This window comes from Nannobrachium achirus (genome assembly GCF_963921795.1).
Source record: "Nannobrachium achirus genome assembly, chromosome: 19".
Lineage (NCBI taxonomy): Eukaryota > Metazoa > Chordata > Actinopteri > Myctophiformes > Myctophidae > Nannobrachium > Nannobrachium achirus.
Genome location: NC_137826.1, coordinates 35,961,491 through 35,983,151, shown reverse-complemented (window position 1 = coordinate 35,983,151; position 21,661 = coordinate 35,961,491). Strand labels below are relative to the sequence as shown.

Genomic DNA, 21,661 nt, shown 5'->3' with positions numbered 1-21,661 from the left:
TAAAATATCGGCCATTAATTTTGCCCGTAGAGATTTACACAAATATTTACGGTATATCAATTATTTTAAGACCATCATAATAAATACGGATACGATTTTTGATCGGTGTTAGACTGCTCCATAGCATGGCCGTGTATGTATCCGTGTATGTATCATTGTATCCGTGTGTGTACAGTATGTGTGTATGTAGCCTGCGTACCATTGGGTGAACAGAGAGGGTGCTGTTGAGGTGCTGTTGAGTCTAGCCTGAGCATCAACTGCACGCACACACACACACACACACACACACACACACACACACACACACACACACACACACACACACACACACACACAGTAGTGCTGTTGCGCAGCCTCCACGACCACCGCTCAGTTCACACGGATGTGATGTTTCTTTTCCGGGTGAAAGAAAAGACGATAGTCTGCCTGGCCATGTGCTTTTTGTTTACATCCTGGCCACATGGTGCGTTCCTGTAGCAGGAGAAAAACTACAGTGGAGGATGAATGAATACATTAATTCCTGGCTGTGATGATTGTGTTAATAAATTACCTATTACACCCATTGGTTAATAATACAGTATATTAGCACTGATTCTTGCCAGCTTGGCGTTGTTTTGAACAAGGCAGATGCATGCTGGGATTGAGTGATGACAACCAGTCAATACACTGACATCTCATACGCACACGTGCACGCACACACACTCTCTTTCTCCCTTTTTTGTCATCCCTCGTTCCCTGTTCATTACCATCATTCTCTCTCACCTTATCTTCCAGCGACTACCTCTCCTACACTCTTCCTCTCATCCCTCTATCCCAAACACATTCCTCCTCTTCTTCACCTCTTCTTCCTGCCTCATCCTCCTCTCCGCTCTCATTACTCAACTTCTCTCTTCTTCCACTCCCCCCATCTCTCTCTCTTTCTGTCTCTCTCTGTCTCTCTGTCTCTCACTCCTTCCTCCTTTGACACATCTTCATCCTCACCTCTGTTCACACACACACACACACACACACACACACACACACACACACACACACACACACACACACACACACACACACACACACACACACACACACACACAGCCCTGTAAACAGTACAGTAATGGTAGTTGTGCGCCTCCTGCTGCGTGCCAGTAGGTGTGTTTGAACTCTTTCACCTCCTCACCATGCTGTTCACAATACAAACACACAACCCCCACCCCACCCCCCCACCTGCTGGCTCCTCCAAACCCCAGACTATTAGCGCCACTGTATTTTACACTGTGTGTGTGTGTGTGTGTGTGGGGGTATGGGTGTGTTGGTGTTCGTGTGTGTGTGTGTGAGAGAGAGAGAGAGAGAGAGAGAGAGAGAGAGAAATAGAGATAGACAGATGAGAAAAAGAGAGAGGTGGAACAGGGAAAGATGGTAGAGAAAGAGGGAGAAAGATATGGGGAGAGAGAGAAAGAGCGATAGAGGGGGAGAGAGAGGGAGATAGAAAGACAGAGAGAGAGAGAAAGAGAGAGAGAGATGGTCCATACAGTACAGTAGGTTGATGAGTGTGCATTTTGTGTGTGTGTGTGTGTGTGTGTGTGTGTGTGTGTGTGTGTGTGTGTGTGTGTGTGTGTGTGTGTGTGTGTGTGTGTGTGTGTGTGTGTGTGTGTGTGTGTGTGTGTGTGTGTGTGTGTGTGTGTGTGTGTGTGTGTGTGTGTGTGTGTGTGTGTGTGCGCGCGCGTGCGTGTGCCGTCAGCCAAGCCTTACATCATTACAGTATTGATACGCTAGATTAGCGGTAAGTACAGGTAAAGTCCTTGACTCCGCAGGGAAGCAGTCTATCTAGTGTTTGTATAGCTGGAGGCTGGCTGATGTGCCAGCTCAGGAAGACCCAGTCACCGACACACCCTTACATGCAGGGCTCACACAACCAACCCGCCGCTGGAAAAGGAATGCCAGTGTGATTCCTGGATGGTTTCCAGGGCTTTGCGTTGGTTGGGAACTGCACGAAACAGCCGGGGAAATGTATTGCTATATCGCCCTCACAGCCCTGTTCTGGGCATGCAGTGGTGGAAAAAGTGTTAAACCCTTTTACTTAAATATAAGTATCAATAGTGCAGTGTAGAGATACTCTGTTACCAGTAAAATAAAAAATGTACTTGAGTAAAAGTACAAAAGTATTGTTATGAAAATGTACTTAAAGTACCAAAAGTAGAAAGTACTCATTATGCAGAATGTTCCATTGCACAACTTTTCAAATGTATACATTGTATAAAAAATCTTTTGAAAATAGCAGATCTTCAAGCTCACAATTGTCTGCGTGTTTTGCAATAATAATCAAAATCTACAAAGTAACTAGAATAGAAGTAACTAAAGTTTCCAAATAATTGTAGTGGAGTAAAAGTACAATATTCGCCTATGAGATGTAGTGAAGTAAAAGTACAGAAAATTGGACATACTCAGTAAAGTAAAAGTACCTAAATCTGTAATTAAGTACAGTACTTCAGTAAATGTACTTAGTTGCTTTACACCACTATGGGCATGTCACTATAGGTGAAAACAGCTACATTTGCTGATCAACAAGCACATATTTTGGATGGACTATTTTTGACGTTCGTTGTTTGATGGAGTTTCATCTTTTGTTCCTGACAGCCAGTATTGGATGTGTCTTACATCTGTCAGTTTGTGGACTGTAGCAGTTTGTAATATCCAGCTATGGAGGGATGTGGCCCAGTTGGCACGGTGCCAAGCACACCGTAAGCACAAAACAAAATGTCCTGTCACGAAATGACACCGGCCCTCCTCCCCTCCGATACTAAAACCCAATACTGGGCAGAACTCTACACCCAGTCAGAAATCAATGACAAGCCATGGGGATTTTCAGACGTTAGAAGCTTGTAAGATCTCTGTAATGGAGAAAATGCGATAACATCTCAGAATCACAGTCGATCCTAAACTAATCTGTTTGTGCAGTGAAGGTACTGGGCCAGATTGGATTGGGATGGGATATCGACGATGCTTGAGAGCGACAAAGGCAGGCTGGAAGCTGAGCCGGAGCATTGTGAAAAGGACAGATTAAGAGTGTTTTCTCTTGACGAGCGGCACAATCACTTTGGCTCAGAGAGCTCCGAAGAGGAAGCTGTTTTTATTTAATTTACAAACTCCGTCAGAAGCATTTCTACGGTTTGACAACAAAACAAATAGAAACTCAAGCACCAAGCACAGTCTGTCATGTGGGGGAAGCAGCGATGAAATGGGTTCATGGGACGATGGTGTTTTCTTTTGTTCTTTCAATTTAGAGTAGACAATTCTTTTCTTTTCACACCCTTTTTTCTCCCAATTTAATCGTTATACCAATTAACCCTCCCTACACCTTTCTGTGTTGCCACTGCTCTTGTACCTTATTGGCTCACCCCCAAGTGAGGAGCCCCCACTGGGAGGACGTAGCACCTCTGTCCTGCTCCTCTCACGCAACACTCCCTGCTGACAGGTGCCACCCCTGGCATTTGTGTGTGTGTGTGTGTGTGTGTGTGTGTGTGTGTGTGTGTGTGTGTGTGTGTGTGTGTGTGTGTGTGTGTGTGTGTGTGTGTGTGTGTGTGTGTGTGTGTGTGTGTGTGTGTGTGTGTGTGTGTGTGTGTGTGTGTGTGTGTGTGTGTGTGTGTGTGTTAAGGTCCAATTGTGGAGGGAAACTTTCAGAGGCCAAAAGAAAGGGGGGGAAACCAATGAAGTGACAATCCGTGAAGCCGATGGGTCAGAATCAATCGGCTAGATGGACAGACAGACAGACAGATTGATAGACATAGATAGATACGTATATTGTACACACGCACACGCGCGCACACACAAACTGGCCAAATGCCCTCAGCAGCTTTGATAACTGCACACATCAACAATACTCACAGAAACAAGCAAAGAGAGAGAGAGAGAGAGAGAGATCAGCGCTGTCTCTTCTCCACTTAGGATAACTGTAGAAATGGGGAAGGCATGTTTGTTGTGACTGCGTACGTCCATCTGTCTTTGTGCTCTGCTTTTGTACCAGAACCCCCTCCGTCCCACTCCTCTGACTGACTCACAGCTCTGAGGCGAGTGCACTGTCAGGGTAGTCGGAGACAGGCGTGTGTGTGTGCGTGTGCCCAGGGGCGTCACAAGGGGTAGGAAAGTGGGACTGAGTTACTAGGGCCCAAGGTGGAGGGGCCCTAGTAACTTTATCTCTTGAAAAATAGCAGATATACAAGCTCACAGCGCGGCACCGAGTGCCGCGCTGCGAGCTTGTAGATCTGCTATTTTTGAAAAGTTGTGAAAATGTGTGAAAATCTTTGAATGTATGTTTTTTTTAAGCGAACATTTCCAACTCAAATTTTGCTTCTGGGGGTCCCTGGAACTAAATATTTTGAGATCGGGGTCCGTGGCCAAATACATATCATCTTGGGGGTCCTTGACATAGGTTTCTTGTACACATTTTCACGATTTTTCAAAAATAGCAGATCTACAAGCTCACAGCGCGGCACTCGGTGCCGCGCTGTGAGCTTGTATATCTGCTATTTTTCAATAGTTAACATTCATGGGGGGCCCGCAGTGAATCCTTGTACCCAGGGCCCAGAATTTGGTGTGACGCCCCTGCGTGTGCCTGTGCGTGTGCGCGCGTGCCTGAGTCGTAAGCAAAGCTTCGGGTTGTTATGCTAACAAGCCAAAACTGTTTGTTTTGCACTTGGCACTTCAGTTTCCGCATCTTGAAAACCTTGCAAACAGAATTCAGACTAACGCTGTTTAAACACGTATTTTTAATGCGTTCTCCCACTCACTCCCTCTCTCTCTCTCATCTCCTTGTTCGTTCTCACTCTCATCTCATCTCTCCCTAATTCCCTCTACCTCTCTCCCATCACCTGTCAACCCTCTTCCCCCCCCCCCCCCCTCATCTTCTTCATCCCCCCATCATCATCGCTCCCCAATCTCCCCCTTCATCTTCATCTCCTTCACCTCCCTTCCATCTGCTGCTACTTTTTATATTAATTTTTTATCTCACCTCATGGCGGCACGTAGGGCTGGGTGATATGACTTCAAATCAGTATCACGATTATTTCTAACTTTTCCCTCGGTTAGTCTATTATTGAAAATGGTTAATCAGACTAAGCGATTAATATATAAGGAAAGAATACCAATAATAATCTGCATGTGATGCTAATGTTCTAAACATCACACGTACAACATATACACTGCCACATTTGTCAAGTGTGTTTCCGACAGTGACGGTCCATCTCTTCCCCCTCAGTGCTGCATGCCCTCCTGCATCGTGGCCTTCCATGTGACGTGCGCCTTCGACCACGGCCTGGAGATGAGGACCATCCTGGCCGAGAACGACGAGGTGCGCTTCAAATCCTTCTGCCTGGAGCACAGCTCCCACCCAACCCCCACCCCTACCACCACCAGCAGCAGCAGCAGCAGCACTGCTGCCACCAACGGAGTTCACAGCAGGTACGTGCACACATAGACATCAAAGGGGGCTTGAGCCCCTGCCCTTTTATCCGTCTGTAAAAAGTGCCCTCTCCAGGCCATGAATGTAGTTTGTTACTATGATGAAAGAAATGCAAATGTCCTCTTTCCATGCCATACCTGAAGGCAGCATTCAAGAGAATCGCCATGTCCAAACTACTCCTGAACTTAAATGCAGCATCTCATGTTGAAAGAATCGCCCTCTCTGTGTAGAAATCTATGCCTTTACGCCACATCTCCAGTATTGACTTGATTATTGCTTAGTTCAGTGTGGTATCAAGCACCGAAAATAGGGGACCTCCAAGCTCACAACGCGTCGCAGCGCGACGCGTTGTGAGCTTGGAGGTCGGGTTTTCTCCAAAAGGCCCTTTTAGAAATGTCAGCCCCTGTCTCTCTAACATTCTCTGCACGTCCCTGGTTCACAGTGTGACCAAACCCGACTGGACCACCATCGCTGCCTCTAACGCCACGCTGGGCCTCCTCTGTCCCGAGCTCAGAGTGGCGGAGCAGCATCGTCAGCTGAACGGCAGCACGGGAGGTAGGACTGTCAACGATTATGACATTTTACGTAACGATTAGTTGTCGCTCAAATAATTGCGATCGAGGATGTAATTGTGTTTTTGTCGTTGACAATTACATTCCTGTTTGGCTTGCAGGCTTTGAAGTTGCACATGGCAGATTATGACGCATAACCTAAATATACAAAGAAATTACTGGCATATTTGACAACTTTATACTTAAAAAAGAACATTAATAGTGGAATTAGCCGATCTACAAACTCCTTGTAGATCTGCTATTTCCACTATTTTTGAAAATGTTTGAAAATATATGAAAAATGTTCAACATGGAAACGATTATGGTGATTATGTCAAATAATTGCGTTTAGACGATTATGTAATAATTGTGACAGGCTTAACCAGTGGAGGATTGGGGAGCGGCGAGCCGGAGCCCAGGGCGCTGCCGTGTCTGGCACCCTCAGAGAGGGCTGAGCGAGAGCAGAAGGTGAGCCAGCGCAAGCAGAAGCTCCAGGAGTTGGAGGACGAGTTCTACCGTCTGGTGGACCCCAGGGAGGTGGCAGAGGGACTGGCACTGCCCAGCTGCCAGGTAACACCATGTTGTATTTGATGTGTTAATATGAATGTATGATGTTGTATACTTTAACCCAGGGGTCTTCAACATGTCCAGGCCGAGGACCCCTTAGCTGAGAGGGAGATAAAGCAGGGACCCCCACTACATGTTGTAAAGTATTGTGTTGCAGAGTTTCATCGATTTCATAGATTCATAGACTTGTTTGACAGCACTATCATCAGTCTATGTTGGATTTGTGTTAATGTGTCTTTCAGACATTTAACCACTTAAATCGTTGATGCTTAGTAAATTTGACCTTTCACTCTGTACTTGGTCTGCTCAAACCTATTTGCCAAAAATAGCAAATCTACAAGCTAACTCCTTGCGCTGGCTAAAGTTCTCCTCAGAATAGGGATGCGAGGGTTCAAGTCGTTCATTTAAAAGAAGGATCCTATCGCACAATGATTTGGGTGCCCCCCTGTAGTAACTCAGAGGACCCCCTGCTGAAGACCCCTGTTTTAATATGAATGTGTGATATTGTATACTTTATACTAGGGTGCCGGTCTAGTATGATCCAAATCATTTAAATAAGATAATAAAGGTAGAGATGATAGCTTTCAAATATGTACTGTAGAGCTTTTTAAAACACTTCTGAGAGCTTTTGTAATTGGTATCAGTCAGCAGGGAATACCAAGATGCCTTGCACCTTAATTTTATTAAAGAAAAGGGTTTCCAATCATCCAAGTTACTCCAGTGCCTTCTTTATTCAGGAAATAACAAGATGCCGTTGCGGTTGTTTAACAAATAATTGGATCATCTATCCAGAGGTTACAAGAGATACACTAAATGTGTGGATAAACGGTACATTGTGAAATAGTACAGTGTAGGGGTGTAACGATACATTTTAATAGCGATTCGATACATATCACAATACATGGTTAACGATACGATACATGGACGATATTGGTTCATTCATGGCGATACGATACGATTCGATTCAATGATTTAAAATCGATATAGTAACTATTTAGCAAAGAAATGTAATCTGTGTGAAAGGTGTGGATAGTGCAGGTTTTTATGGGAAAGATGTATTATTATGAATTTAGTAAAGTAAACACAAGTGATTATTTGCAAAATATATGGACATTGTATATTGACAAACCTAGAGATTACACACATTTATCGATAGACCAGTGTAGCTATATGGAAAGGAAAAGTAATTAAACCCCCCCTTTAAATGTTTTCTTCTTAAAAATGCTAAATACAATGCACAAGTAGGTAGTATCAATCGATTCTTTGCACTGCCGATTCGATGCGATACAATACAAAATAAAACGATACGATTCGATTTTCGCTGTTTTCATTTCTATATACTTCGATTTTTTAAGTTAAAAACTATACTATATCGTTACACCCCTAGTACAGTGCCATGTGATGCAACATTGACAAATATCACTAGACACAAGTCTAGACAGAGCGTGGGCTTGATCTCTTGTCTGACACAGGATCCATCCAAACTCTTGGTATGAAGTTGGTATGAATGACACGCCAACTCGGGACAGTCATACATGACGGACATCATAGCCTAAAAAAAAATCTGAATGAAGCTTCTAGGGATAGAGCCATGTTTTCAGTGAATCACTGAAAAAGCAGTTTGACAACTTCAACGTTGGATGATGAATGGCAACTTTGGTCGTCATTGGCGGTGAATAATAAATACTTATAACACATTTTAGTGGCAATATAGGTCTCTTCCAAGAAATCGAGCCCCCTAACTAGATAGAGATCATTTCTGGCATTCTGGGATTTAGACCAGTGGTTCTCAACCTGTGGGTCGGGGTCCCCAAATTATTTTGGGTGAGCATGTACTGTAGATCTGCTATTTTCACAATAGAACCGTGTTATACAAAATGTTATGCCTCGACTCTTAGTGCTCGTCAGGGTGGGGGGTTCCCAGTTAAAATATGATTATTTGGGGGGTCACGGCCTGAAAAGGTTGAGAACCACTGATTTAAGGTGGTTGCACACTGCACTGCGTGTTTTCGTTGCGTTTTGGAAAAAACGGAGGCCGGAGGCCAGGGAGAGAGAGAGGAAAGAGAGAGAGAGCAAGGGACTCAGTGCAACAGCTGCGAAAATCGGAAAAAATCAACCCTGGTCCGAAAATAAATACGAAACGGGCGGCAGTGTGCAAACGTGATTGACATAACATGAGATTGATTTTTTTATTCACGCACTCCGAAATTCACTCCGATATTCGGCCCGAAAAACGCAGCAGTGTGCAAAGACCTTTAGACTGTCTTTTTATGCATTTGTCACCATCACACCTGAACCTTTTTATAACGCCGTTTCTCTTCTCCCACCCCCAAGGTGGATTTCCTGTACCAGTTCTGGAAGTTGAGAAGGAAGGCCAACTCCAACCGTCCCCTGGTGTCCCTGAACGGGGACGAGGTGGACAACCTGGCCCAGCAGGAGCAGGACGTTCTCTACAGACGCCTCAAACTCTTCACACACCTCCGCCAGGACCTGGAGAGGGTGAGTGGTCTCCGCCGTCTGTCTGTCCACCGTTAGCCTGGGAGCAGTAGCATTTTCGGGTTTCTGCTCCGGTCAGGAGCGGAAACAACATAGTTTTTAGGCATAGTTTTAGGCCCCGTACATACGGCAACGCTCTGTAGAGAAAACAGCGAGGTCCCGGGATTTCGCCGTTACGTTTAGCTTTTTATCAAGTGTTCATATGAAGCCAGATTAGGAATTGAAATGATGTATTGTCCATGTAGTTTCACTAGGTGGCTGTGATGTACGGATAGATGAGTATACTTCCTTGTTTATCATTCACCATGGTAACCTGGCTCACCGCGAGCTGCAGTAGGCTGTATGGAAGCGTATGCGAGGCATTGCGAGCCATGACATCACATGTGTTGTCCTTTCTTGCGTTTATGTTGTTCACACGGTGACGCGAGGGGAGAGAGTCAGCTTTTCCACCCAAATCTGTGGATCCAGATTGTTCCGTTTTTAACCCCCGAAAATGCCGTTGTCGTCTGAACGGAAGGCCTATCTGACTTTTCCTTTTGCAGAATTATCGTTGCCAAAACGCAGTGTGAACGGCGCCTTAGGCCTACCCAATAAAACCCTTCATGCAGCTTAGTTTTGCTTATTTTGGAATAGTTTGTTTGGTATATCCATATTTTTAGTCCCAACTCGTAGGGAGTAAGACTACACTACTTGAGCAACTGGGGGGACCAAAACAAAGCAATACCGCTTCTTTTTCTTTTTCCTGTTTTCGGTTTAGGCCACGCCTAGACCGGATCACGTATTTTAGTATGAATATCATGCTTTCCTCCGAGATGGAAAGTCTGGTGACGCGAGGTTAGTCCACTGACATCTGCTCAAACCACTGGCTGTTTGAACTTTATTTGTGTGTTCACAAGTGCAAATGCTTTATTGACAATTAGAGTTGTATACTGTACACAACACATACATTCATACATGCGGTACATAGATACAAACATACAAAAAAGCACGTGTAATGATGAAAAAACTATTGATATTGACTAGTTGTCTAGCCATCAAATCAAGGTATTTAAAGTGCTGGGATGGAAGCTTTTACAGGGCTGGCTTGTTCTGGACTTGAGCGTGCGTGTTTTGTGTTTGTGCGTGCTTGTGTTAAATGGAATGTTTTCATGTTTGATCATTTCATAATGATCCCGCTTGAAAATGTGCCTTTGCATTGTTTATTTATTTTTTGTTGGTGGTGATTCTTCATAATGTGTGTGTATGTGCATATTCACACGTGTGTATGAGCACGCGGCTGCACACACATGCGCCGCCGTGTTAGCGTGTGTGTACACATTTTCAGCCAGATCGAATTTTGCTACTGTTTTTTCTGGCGGCTAACATTTCATATTCATATTTCCTGGGGTTAATTAAAAAAGAAAATCTCGCTATCATTGCAGGAAGTTAATTTCTGCTTTTTGTGAATAAAATGTATGATAATTAGTTCATTATGCCTGAAGCAAACAGGCAAAATTGAATTGGCTCAATGCCTCCGATACTGATTGAGTGACTGCCCAGTGTTCAACTTTAACCCATTCAGAACGGGTACACATTTTGTGTTTCATTGAAAAATAGCAGATATACAAGCTCACAGCGCGGCACCGAGTGCCGCGCTGCGAGCTTGTAGATCTGCTATTTTTGAAAAATCGTGAAAAACGTAATTTTGACCCGTTTCTGTAAGTGTCTTTTGAATCCTTCTAAGGTTTTTTTGAAAAACCTATGTTTCTATGTCAGCAATCTGGCTATCCATCGTCAAAGAAAAGGTCCTTTTCACTTAACTGGAGCTCAGTTAGTCTGTTCTTGAGAGGCTACTATGTCAGTGGTTCTCAAACCTTTTCATGTGAAGGACCCCCAAACTGATATTTATTTGACCACGGACCCCCATCTCAAAATATCTAGTTCCAGGGACCACCCAGAAGAAACATTTTAGTTACAACCGTTCGCTTTGAAAATACAGTATATTCAAAGATTTGCACACATTTTCACGACTTTTTCAAAAATAGCAGATCTACAAGCTCGCGCGCTGTGAGCTTGTATATCTGCTATTTTTCACTGGTTAAAGCAGTCAATAATTCTAGGCCTAAATGGGTTAAAGCTATAATTCATACGAGTTGTTGTGCCTGCGACTCTGAGGCAGAGGCGTGATTTATCTCTGTTGATATTCTGAACAGAGACTTGGCTCCCTCGTTTAACATTTTGGGGAACTGGGCTGTTACAAATAAACTACTCTCTGGTTTTTTAACCGTTTACAACCCAGCGTCTCATCGGTAGCAATTAGGGGTTCAGTGTCTTGCTCAAGGACACTACGACACTAGTCTCGCGTAGCCAGACAACTATTCCACAACCTCCGAATGCTATATAGAGTCTGGAACGGCAGCTCCCGAACGGCGAGTATCGGGAGTAGCCAGTGCTGCACTGAACTGTAGTCCCATTGGAAACATAACAGAAACACAAAAGCTCAGACAAAGTCATTCGAGTGTCCTATTCTTGTTATGAGTGTATAGTTTAAGAAAACGTTTGAAAACAACATGGAAGTAACACCAACGACACCAGAGAAAGACGAAATAATGCCCCAAAAAATAAAGAAAGGAGACATAACGCTTCCAGTAGGACTTGTTATTGCTACTGCACCAAGGGAGCGGTTGCGTCACATCCGCTTTATCTCGCACTCATCATTTCTATTCCGGTTTGCCAGACTGTATGCCGGTTGGCCAAATCGCGGAGGCAACAGTCTGGCCACGCGAGACTACTAGGACACTTACTGTGGGGGAGGCCAGGATCGAACTGCAGCCGCTCTACCTCCTGAGCCACTGCCGCCCCATGGTAATCTACCAATGTATTTGTTTAAAGTGGCACTCGCCGGTCGAATTAACTTTACTAAGAGATTCATCGGTTGTTTCTGACAAGAGGTAGTGTGACTATTAACCACTTCAACCTGTATACTTCATTGTACACCAAATAGCAAAAAAGATACAGCCAATTGGCACACTCACAATGCGTCACGTTGCAACATCATTGTGAGCTTGTAGATCGAACCCATTATTATGAGAGTGGGGGCGCTGGGGTTCATGTGGTTAATCTCTGTTTCATTGTTAAAGTTGCAAAGCTGAATGCTTCTCATCTGCCATACAAAGAGGCCATTGGGGGACGCTTCATTTCTGCACAGAATGACTTTATCATTTTGTCCAGCCTCATGATGGATGAGTCATGGAGTCGTGGAGCTGTCTGCAGCCAGTGTTGACTCAGTGTTATTATCTGGACCAGAGGTAGAATGGCGTATAGTTGGAGCTGACGTTCAGGCAGTCGTCCAGCCTCCAGATATGAGGAAAATGTAGTCGCTTTTGTCAGATATTATATAAAAAACCGAAACCTGTTCATTTGGGTTTTGGTCGTTTTTGTTTCTTTTTTTGTTTTGTTTTAAAGAAATGGTTTCCACAACCATTATAGAAAATGATTTTGGAAATGTCATGGAAATTTGTTATTGCTTATATAAGCTGGCCCAAAAGGTCTCATGTCACGCTCTTGAAATGTTGGATTTGTTGAACGCCTGCAATTAAAGAAGAGAACATTTGGAGGGGAGAGGAGAGGATTAGTAGGGGAGGAAAGGAAAGAAAGAAAGTGAAGGAATGGAGATGAGGAATGAGAGTGCTAACGAGGTTGTAATTGCGACCGTAGGTCGCATTTACTACCAAAACCTCCACAGGCTGTCTGTCTGTCAGTGAGTGAGTCAGTGAGTCACACTTTTGCCCTGCTCATATCTCCACAACCGTTGCCCCCATCCATGCCACATTTTGCACACACACTCCTTACCTGCCAAACTACAACCTCCAAGGACCCCCGGAGCTCCAGGGACCCCCAGGTGTACAAAAATGTCCCTCCGTGAGTGACACATCACACGTCACACTTTTCCCCTGCTCATATCTCCACAACCGTTGCCCCCATCCATGCCACATTTTGCACACACACTCCTTACCTGCCAAACTACAACCTCCAAGGACCCCCGGAGCTACAGGGACCCCCAGCTCCCTGGGGGACCCCCAGATGTAAAAAAAAACCCCAAATGTGCAAAAATGACCAAATGACCACCCCAACGGGGCTGCTCACGGGGAATTCCCGGGGACCACCGACTCCTGGTGCTCCAGAACGGATGCAAAAGTGGTGGTGCCCCCAGTGGAGGACCCCCTACACTGCAGCTCACATATAATGCCGTAACTCCGGCTAGGAGCGACCGGGAGAGCCGGGGCCGGTACCTATATTATAATTATCGGGCTCTACTAGGCTCTAAACTAGGCCCTCTCCTGTTTTCAGGAGCCAATCTACGTCTGCTACTTTCACAGAATGCTCACCCAGAAAAGGGACGCTATAAGGTCAAAATGACGATGATGACGATTGTTAATATTACGTTCGTTTTTAGCTGCACTAGTACTTTAGTTAGTATCTGGTGTGGTAGTGGATGGAGGCAGTGGGCGGCAGACAGCAGTGGTGGGAAAAAGTACTCGCATATTTTACTTAAGTAAAATAAAAGCAGCAATACTGCAATATAGAAAGAATTCAAAATGTACGTGAGTAAAAGTATGAAAGTGTTGGCATCAAGATGTACCAAAAGTAAAGGTACAAAATGTTTGTGTACAAGAGTGTACAAAATAGCCACGGTATAAAATAGGGCTAAAGTGGTTTATGTATGTTTTATAATACTAGAAGCTGGTTCGGGCGGCCCAGCGTCTAGTCGGTGACCTGGCCAACTCGGAGCAATGTAAATAGGGAATGAATGCCCCGCCCTTTAATGCAAACCCCATTATACCTGTTTTCATAGGACCCGTTTTGACCATCTGTCTGCCTGTGTCCATTTATGCCCATATATGGAGATATCTGTCTGTCTGTCGGCGTCCATTTTATGTCCATATATGGAGATCACTGCAGTTATAGTTCTGGGTCCATTTTATGCCCATATATGGAGATAGCTGTCTATCTGTGTCCCTTTTATGCCCGTATATGGAGATCTTTGTGATTCTGCGTCCATTGTATGCCCATATATGCCATATATGGAGATATCTGTTTATCTGCGTCCATTTTATGCCCAAATATGAGATCTCTGTCGCTTTTTCAAACAGATGGTCAAAATGGGTCCTATGACAACAGGTATAATGGGGTTTGCATTAAAGGGGGAACCGGCACTGTGTCTGCAACACAGTCGGAGGCACAGACAGATACAGAGATCTCCATAATGGGAATAAAGGGACACAGACAAACAGATGGAGGAGGAGACAAACATAATGCAAACCCCATTATACCTGTTGTCATAGGACCCGTTTTGACCATCTGTTTGCCTGTGTCCATTTATGCCCATATATGGAGATATCTGTATCTGTCTGTCTGCGTCCACTTTATGCCCATATATGGAGATCTTTGACCATCTGTTTGCCTGTGTCCATTTATGCCCATATATGGAGATATCTGTATCTGTCTGTCTGCATCCATTTTATGCCCATATATGGAGAATGAGATCTATGCAGACACAGTGCCAGTTCCGGAAAATCCTGATGTCAGACATCAGAATCCGAACCTTTCGTGCTGGTTCCAGAAAATCGTGTAACGGGTCGGGTCGAGGCCGAGCACTGCACTACCTGCTGCAGTGGGGAACGCGCGTGCCGAATTTGAAATAGGGAATGAATGCCCCACCCTTTAATGCAAACCCCAATATACCTGTTGTCATAGGACCCGTTTTGACCATCTGTTTGTCTTTGTCCACTTATGCCCAGATATGAAGATCTCTGCACACACAGTACCGGTTGCGGAAAACTCTGATGACAGACATCAGCTCCGCATACGGGCATTCATTTTATTCCCATATATGGAGAACGCGCGTGCCGGTGGGACGAACGGTTCTCGAGATACGCGGATTACATACATACATACACACTCACAGAGATTTTTTGTTGACTCATGTGGCGTACGTGATGTCAGAGCCTTTTATGAAGTGATGTCACAATGAGTCAGCGCTTGCGCCGATTTCCTCCGGAACAGCCTGATGTCAACAATCAACCCCGCATAAGGAGATTCCGAACGTTTCGCGCCGGTTCGGGAAAACCGCGCGTCGGGTCGGGTCGAGACCCGGCACTGCACTCCGTGCCGCGGCGGGGAACACGCGTGCCGAATCTGAAGCCGGTGGGACGAACGGTTCTCGAGATACGCGGATTACAGACACACAGACAGACAGACAGACACGCAGAGACTTCTCGCATTTATAGATAGATTATAATTTATATATGCAAAGTAACTAGTAACTAAAGTTTTCAAATAAAGTAGTAAAAGTAAAACTGTAATATTTGGATCCAAGATGTAGTGGAGCAGAAGGAAAAGCATTGGAAATTGGAAATACTCAAGTAAAGTACAAATAGTAAATACTTGTACTTAAGTTACGTTGACACCACTGGCAGACAGCAGTGTCATTACTGCAGCTCTGAAGGCGGTCAGACCAACAGAATGTTTCCCTGTTGCTGTCAGAATAATACCTCAAATCTGGCTGGATGATTCTTACCAGAGTGTGCACTTTCCTGCTCTCCAGGACTGGTCATGTCCCCGCCACACACTGTAACCCTACACCGATGGTTCTGTTTTGTGGCTTCCCCTGATACATTTACTGTAGATCAGGGCATCTCAAGAGTGGGGGTCCCGGGAGTCAGGACCCCCAGGGGTGCTTGAAGCGGTTGCAGGGGACAATATCCCTTTAGCATCCTTTTTGTATAAATCTGTACCACTGTCCCTGTTTTGCAAACTGTTAATAATGTATTAAATTGATCAATCAATGAATCAATCAATTTAACCATTTGGAAAAGTTTGGAAAAAGATCTTCTCTTATGGCAGTGGTTTTCAAACAGCGGTCTTTGAGGGGGTTCCAGGTGGTCCCCAGCTAAATGATTCAGAGTTGGTAACCAAATGGACTCTTATACTGTAGATCTTTAACTCTTGAGAGTGAGGAATGAAACCAAATGGACCCATACAGGTTCATTTGGTTTCATTTTACCCCTTCAAGAGTCACATTATTGTTTGCATCTGCATTACTTAATTTACAAGAAGTCTACACATTTAGAGAACATAGAATAATTGTTATTTTGAATAACATTTGCCTGTTCTCTCTCCTGTGGAAGCACATCAATACAGCATGGAATTGTGTGGAGAAAAGAATCTCATCCAACAATAACAAGTTTTGGGTCTGAGAGGCTAAATCTCAGGAATGGTGGTCCATGACTCAAATGCAAAAGAAAATAATTGACCTTGAAATGTTGAAAACCACTGTCTTATGGTGTTCCCTGGTACCATATGGTCCCTATGGTAATCAATTCAGGGGTCCTTGACATGTGTGAGCAGCACAGCAGTGGGTGGCTGGCATCCTCTGGAGCCATGCGTTCAGAGCGCCCTCTGTGCAGCGTTCCAGGGGATGAATGAATGGCAGTGGGCAGGCCACAGCCTGACATTTGGTGCAATCCGAGTCTGCTGGGAAAGAGTTCTGCTTTGGTTTGGCAAGCGCAGCGCCTGGACTAGTACTTAGCTATTAACCCATTCAGAACGGGTATATACAGTATTGTGTATCATTATTTTATGCTTTAACTATTGAAACGAGCTTGCAGATCTGCTATTTTTGAAAAATCGTGAAAATTTGAATTTTGACCCGATTCTATAAGTGTCTTTTGAATTCTTCTAAGGTTTTTTGAAAAACCTATGTTTCTATGTCAGCAATCTGGCCAGCCATCGTCAAAGATCAAAGGTCAAGTCTGTTCTTGAGAGACTACTATGTCAGTGGTTCTCAAACCTTTTCATGTGAAGGACCCCCAAAATGATATGTATTTGGCCACGGACCCCCATCTCAAAATATTTAGTTCCAGGGACCACCCAGAAGCAAAATTTGAGTTGCAAACATTCGCTTTGAAAATACATATATTCAAAGATTTGCACACATTTTCACGACTTTTTTCAAAAATAGCAGATCTACAAGCTCGCAGCGCGGCACTCGGTGCCGCGCTGTGAGCTTGTATATCTGCTATTTTTCAATAGTTAAAGCAGTCAATAATTCTGGGCCTAAATGGGTTAATGAATTAACACGCTGTGGCTTTTTTTTTTTTTACATTCATTCATTCATTCATGGCGTCCAAAAGAACAAGCTTCACTCCACTGGAAAAGTGAGGGCAGAGAGGACGGTTGACTCGCAAACACACATCCTCTGGTTGGAATTGAAAGCCGCGAGTTGACAAACCAGCCATTTAATAGAGCTAACAGGCTGGGGACCCTGTACTTATTATGACGTAAACACACAGGGGATTTCTTTTTTTTTTTTTCCATTCTCATCGTCTAAACCTGTTTAGGAAACTCCTTGCCTTGCATAATGACACCCGTCAAAATAAATTCCCCATATCACCAGAACGTTTCCTAAAGAAGGTCTATGTTGCGCCATTAAACCGCCTCAAAACCACAGTCGCAGGATCTCTGGAAAACGTTAGTTGTTTGCTTTCTTTATTTCTTTCTTTTTGTCGATGCGATAAACGCAATAATTCATAATGTGTTTTGGAGTCCGTTTGACATTTTCGCTCATCGCTGTGGTATGCCATACGTCGGGTCTCACCTAGCCTCTTTTGGGCAGCCCTTCACCGGCCAACATCAGGTTTGAATAGAAACCAATCACCTAAGCATTCCACAACCAACCCAAGAGAGAAGGGGGAGGAAAAAAACAAACAAACGAGGCCATGAAATAATTGGCGTCTATTTTCACGTCTCCTCATTTATTTTTCCATTGAGCTGCAGCGTTAGGCCTAAGCAGCACTGATTAGGTCCCAGGATCAGCATGGGATCCCTGGGATTTCACCAGGGTTAATTTGCTTTCAGAGAACCGTTTCTCTCCTCTTAACCTGATCCCGTGTTGGGGGGAAAATAAATGATGGGGACGTGCAGAGCAGCTCACTCAATGGTAAGTCAGCGTGTGTGGGTGTGAGAGCGTGCGTGAGCATGATCATTTGAATCCAGCCTCGGCTACAGTAGCCCTGAACCCCGTAGATAATGACATACAGTACATAGAAGGAAAGAAAAACTGTAAACATGAACCCAATGATAGCTAAATGTCTTGACATTGGTAGTAATTAACTAATGATAGTGTGTGTTTAGTATGTGTTGCCTGCAGGCCTGTGATGGTAAATGATGTAAACACAGAATTTTCTCCTGTCAACCTGTTTAATGTGTTCTACCTCGGCACTGGTTATAAAAGTGGGGTCTCGTCAATGGGGCACAAGGAGGAACAGTAACAGTATAAACACTTAGGCTCTATTTTATTTTACATTTTAAAATAAAACCAGAGTCTATTTGAGTATATTTTACTCTGAGATTGTAGATCGACTGTTCTAGACATGCACTCTTACGGAGGTTCCCGCCACAAAACCTTTTCAGTTGAGCGTCCGCGGCCAAATGCGTATATCGGTTTTCATGAAAATGAAATGTTGAGGACCAGAGTTGTACGGTATGTGAGGATTGATATCCTCTGCGGTGCTGTGTGTGTGTGTTGTGTGTTTGTCCTATAGATTAGTGGGACAGCGGGAGTCCTCTCCAGTGGTCTGTCTTGATTGATCGCTGTGACCTTGGCTGACCTCCTGGCCAGTCTGTGTGTGTGTCTGTCTGTGGAGTGTGGATTCCACACCGCCTCCCTCTGGGCCACTCACTCACACACACTATTGATGTGTGTGTGCGTGCATGCATGCATGCGTGTTCAGATTGTGACTAGCCTGTGCGCCCTCTTAAATCAGAATCGGTTTTCTTCGTCACTTAACACATGGGCTGCACAGGTTTATAACATTTCTAGCTGTTGCTGCTGCCGCCGTTCACTCACGCTTTATCTTGAAGAGCCTCGAAAGCTTCGTGCGTGTGCACGTTGGTGTCCACTGACGATTGAGGAAGATAATCCCTTTGTTTACAAACGCTCGCTAAACTAAAATCCAAACGGGAGCCGACCATCGCGTTATAGTGTCGCCGTGAAAACAATCAGATCTCTGCTTCCCTGGCGTTCTTTTCACCTCATTCAGAGATAAAGCCCTTTTTATGTTTCAGAGTAGAATGGAAAACAATGCAACCAGCTCGTGCCTTTTTTTCTCTCTCCCTCTCTCTCTCTCTCTGCTACGGGGTGACGTATGGACTCGGGTCATTCAGAGGGCAGGCAGCTGCACGTACAGTTAACCCTTCGTTGACTCGTTCAGGGACGAGACAACTCCTTTTGGCAGGGTGACACCTAGTGGCCTTAACTCGTTACTGAACGAGTTTGGCTCCTTGGGTGTTAACAGGTGTGTAAAGAAGTGGGTGAAATTATTATTATATTTTTTTTTGCTTGAATGGATTACATGTACAAACATAAATCCCATGAATGTCAGGATTTCACGTGTGCTGTTCCTGTGGCCTTGTACAGTGGTTCCCAAAGCGGTGTGCCGCGAGACAAGTCTTGCACATAATTATTGCAACACCAGTAGAAATCATAGAGTTTTCTTCTCTTATATATACCAGTATAAGACTCCCTAATCGGGAGATAAGCGACCGTTAGGTCGGCAACCTCATGATGGCGCTAGAAGAGGGGCATTTGAGAAAACAGGGTTGTGGTTTGCCAGCCAAGGAGTGTGTGTGCAAAGTTTGGCTTGGATAGGGGCAACGGTGCCGTGTATACACAATAACGTTGTGTGCAAAAAGCAACCTCATGGTGGCGCTAGAAGAGGGGCATGTGAGAAATGAGGGGCGGAGGTTGTGGTTTGCCAAATATATGAGCTTTCATATATCCTGGAACCGGCTACGTCACACGGTTCAAGCCCTACTGGCGGCAGGTCTTTAAAGATTGAAATGTCGGGCAGGCTTCCAGCCATCCTTCCCAACACTTTGGTCCCCAGCAAGTATATATCACTAAAACCACTGGCTGGGTTTCAGTGGAATTTGCTGTGCACCTTCATGCTCCCTACTAGGAACCCTGCTTGGGTCCTGGCACGAACTAGTAGGAGCATATCGTCACTGTCGGGCAGAAACCTTGTATCTCCAAGTTTCAAATGTGTAAATTTCTTCGCAAAATAAAGCACTGCTTCATCACACAAGGCCGTCACACAAAAGTAGTGAAAACAGCTGATCTACGAGCACACAACGCCTCGCACCGCGAGGCGTTGTGTGCTTGTAGATCAGCTGTTCACTCTTTTAAATAATTTGAAAAATAAATGATAAATACAAAACAAAAGGTTTCCACCCGACAATGACGATATGGTCCACCCACCAACCAGCTGAGCCACCAGGCACCCCAAGATGTTCCATCTTAAAGATGTTTTTTTAGCATTTTGTTTTTTCTTTCTCATTTGTTTAGAGAAAAAGCAAGCAAAGGCAGAGAGTTTTTTTTGTGATAGCATTGCGTGTCAGCCGGTTCTAACCGCTCGCATGCTGTTAGGTCTCATGGGGTGTAATGAGCAGCAAGACCACTAGGGGGCGTGCTGGCGGGGATTTCACATTCTTACTTGCTCAATTCGGAGGCTGCGCCCCTTGAAGGCTGAATTTCTAGACCAGACAACTCCGAAGTACTGTACCATTACTGATGCTTCTTGCGGCCTACTGTAGATATGCAGCATATGGATCCTTTGCAACCTTCGTCGTTCCACAATTCTTTGCACAGCAATGTTTTTTTTACCTTGAGACAATTGGGGAAGAACAGGGCAGTGAATGTATACTTACAAATGCAAATCTAATGTTAACTGTGTGATTAGTAACGTATTTCAAACTTTTTGATTGCATGTTTTTCTTAGTTTCTTCCAAAAACAGACGCGTTTCTCACTCGGTCACATTTCAATCACTGAGTGATCTGAGCTAATGTTTACATTGGGAGAAGTGCCACCATGATGGTCTGATGACAGAACAGCTGCTATGGTGAAAAGGGGAATCCCTCGCCAGAGGCCGTCCAGTTTGGGAGTCCTCCTCAGACTACACATCCGCCTTTCATAGAACTAGTCCACCTAGGACGCGTCCTACAAAGCATCTGCCTCAAAAATGGGACACATCTTTTTAATATCTTAAACTGTTCACCCAGTTTCCGTTTGAGACTATAAATAACATCCATAATCTGTGATTGAGCTCAAAATGTATATTTTTGCTGATGTTGCGCCTTTTGTCTACTTTACAGCCAACTTTCCTCGTAACTTTCCCCCTTAATCAATTGCTAGATCATTCACCGTTTCCATTACATTTCCACAGCAGTAATTACATGTAAAACAACACTCCCATGTTCTGAGTTTCTCTCTTCAACAGAAACAGCTTTCTGGCTCGCGTGTTTTCAAAGCCTGTAACCTAATAAAACTTGTAAGGCAGAACACCCGATGGCTGAAAAACACTTCACCAGAGTACGTGATCCGCCATGGTTGTTACTGCGGAACAACCTCATCCAGTTAGGTAAACATTAAAGGCTCATTCATACTCCAGAGAGGTGAAGAGCAGTTCACAGCGGTGTTGTTTTCTAAAGTCAGAAAGCGACAACATTACGTCATTAGCCGCCGTGAAGAGCGCTTCACCGCAAACCCCCGACACATCTCCCTGC

The 21,661-nt window shown here is 44.5% G+C and overlaps 1 protein-coding gene across 1 annotated transcript in view; it reads left to right on the top strand.

Annotated features, from left to right (window-relative positions):
* The window catches only part of jade2 (jade family PHD finger 2), a gene marked incomplete at its 3' end in the record, with an annotated part of 304,044 nt that overhangs the window by 182,761 nt on the left and 99,622 nt on the right, over window positions 1-21,661 (top strand). Inside the window, 4 exon segments of the mRNA XM_080749428.1 lie at window positions 5,240-5,455; window positions 5,458-5,498; window positions 6,381-6,564; window positions 8,896-9,060. Coding sequence (XP_080605554.1) covers window positions 5,240-5,455; window positions 5,458-5,498; window positions 6,381-6,564; window positions 8,896-9,060 — 606 coding nt within the window.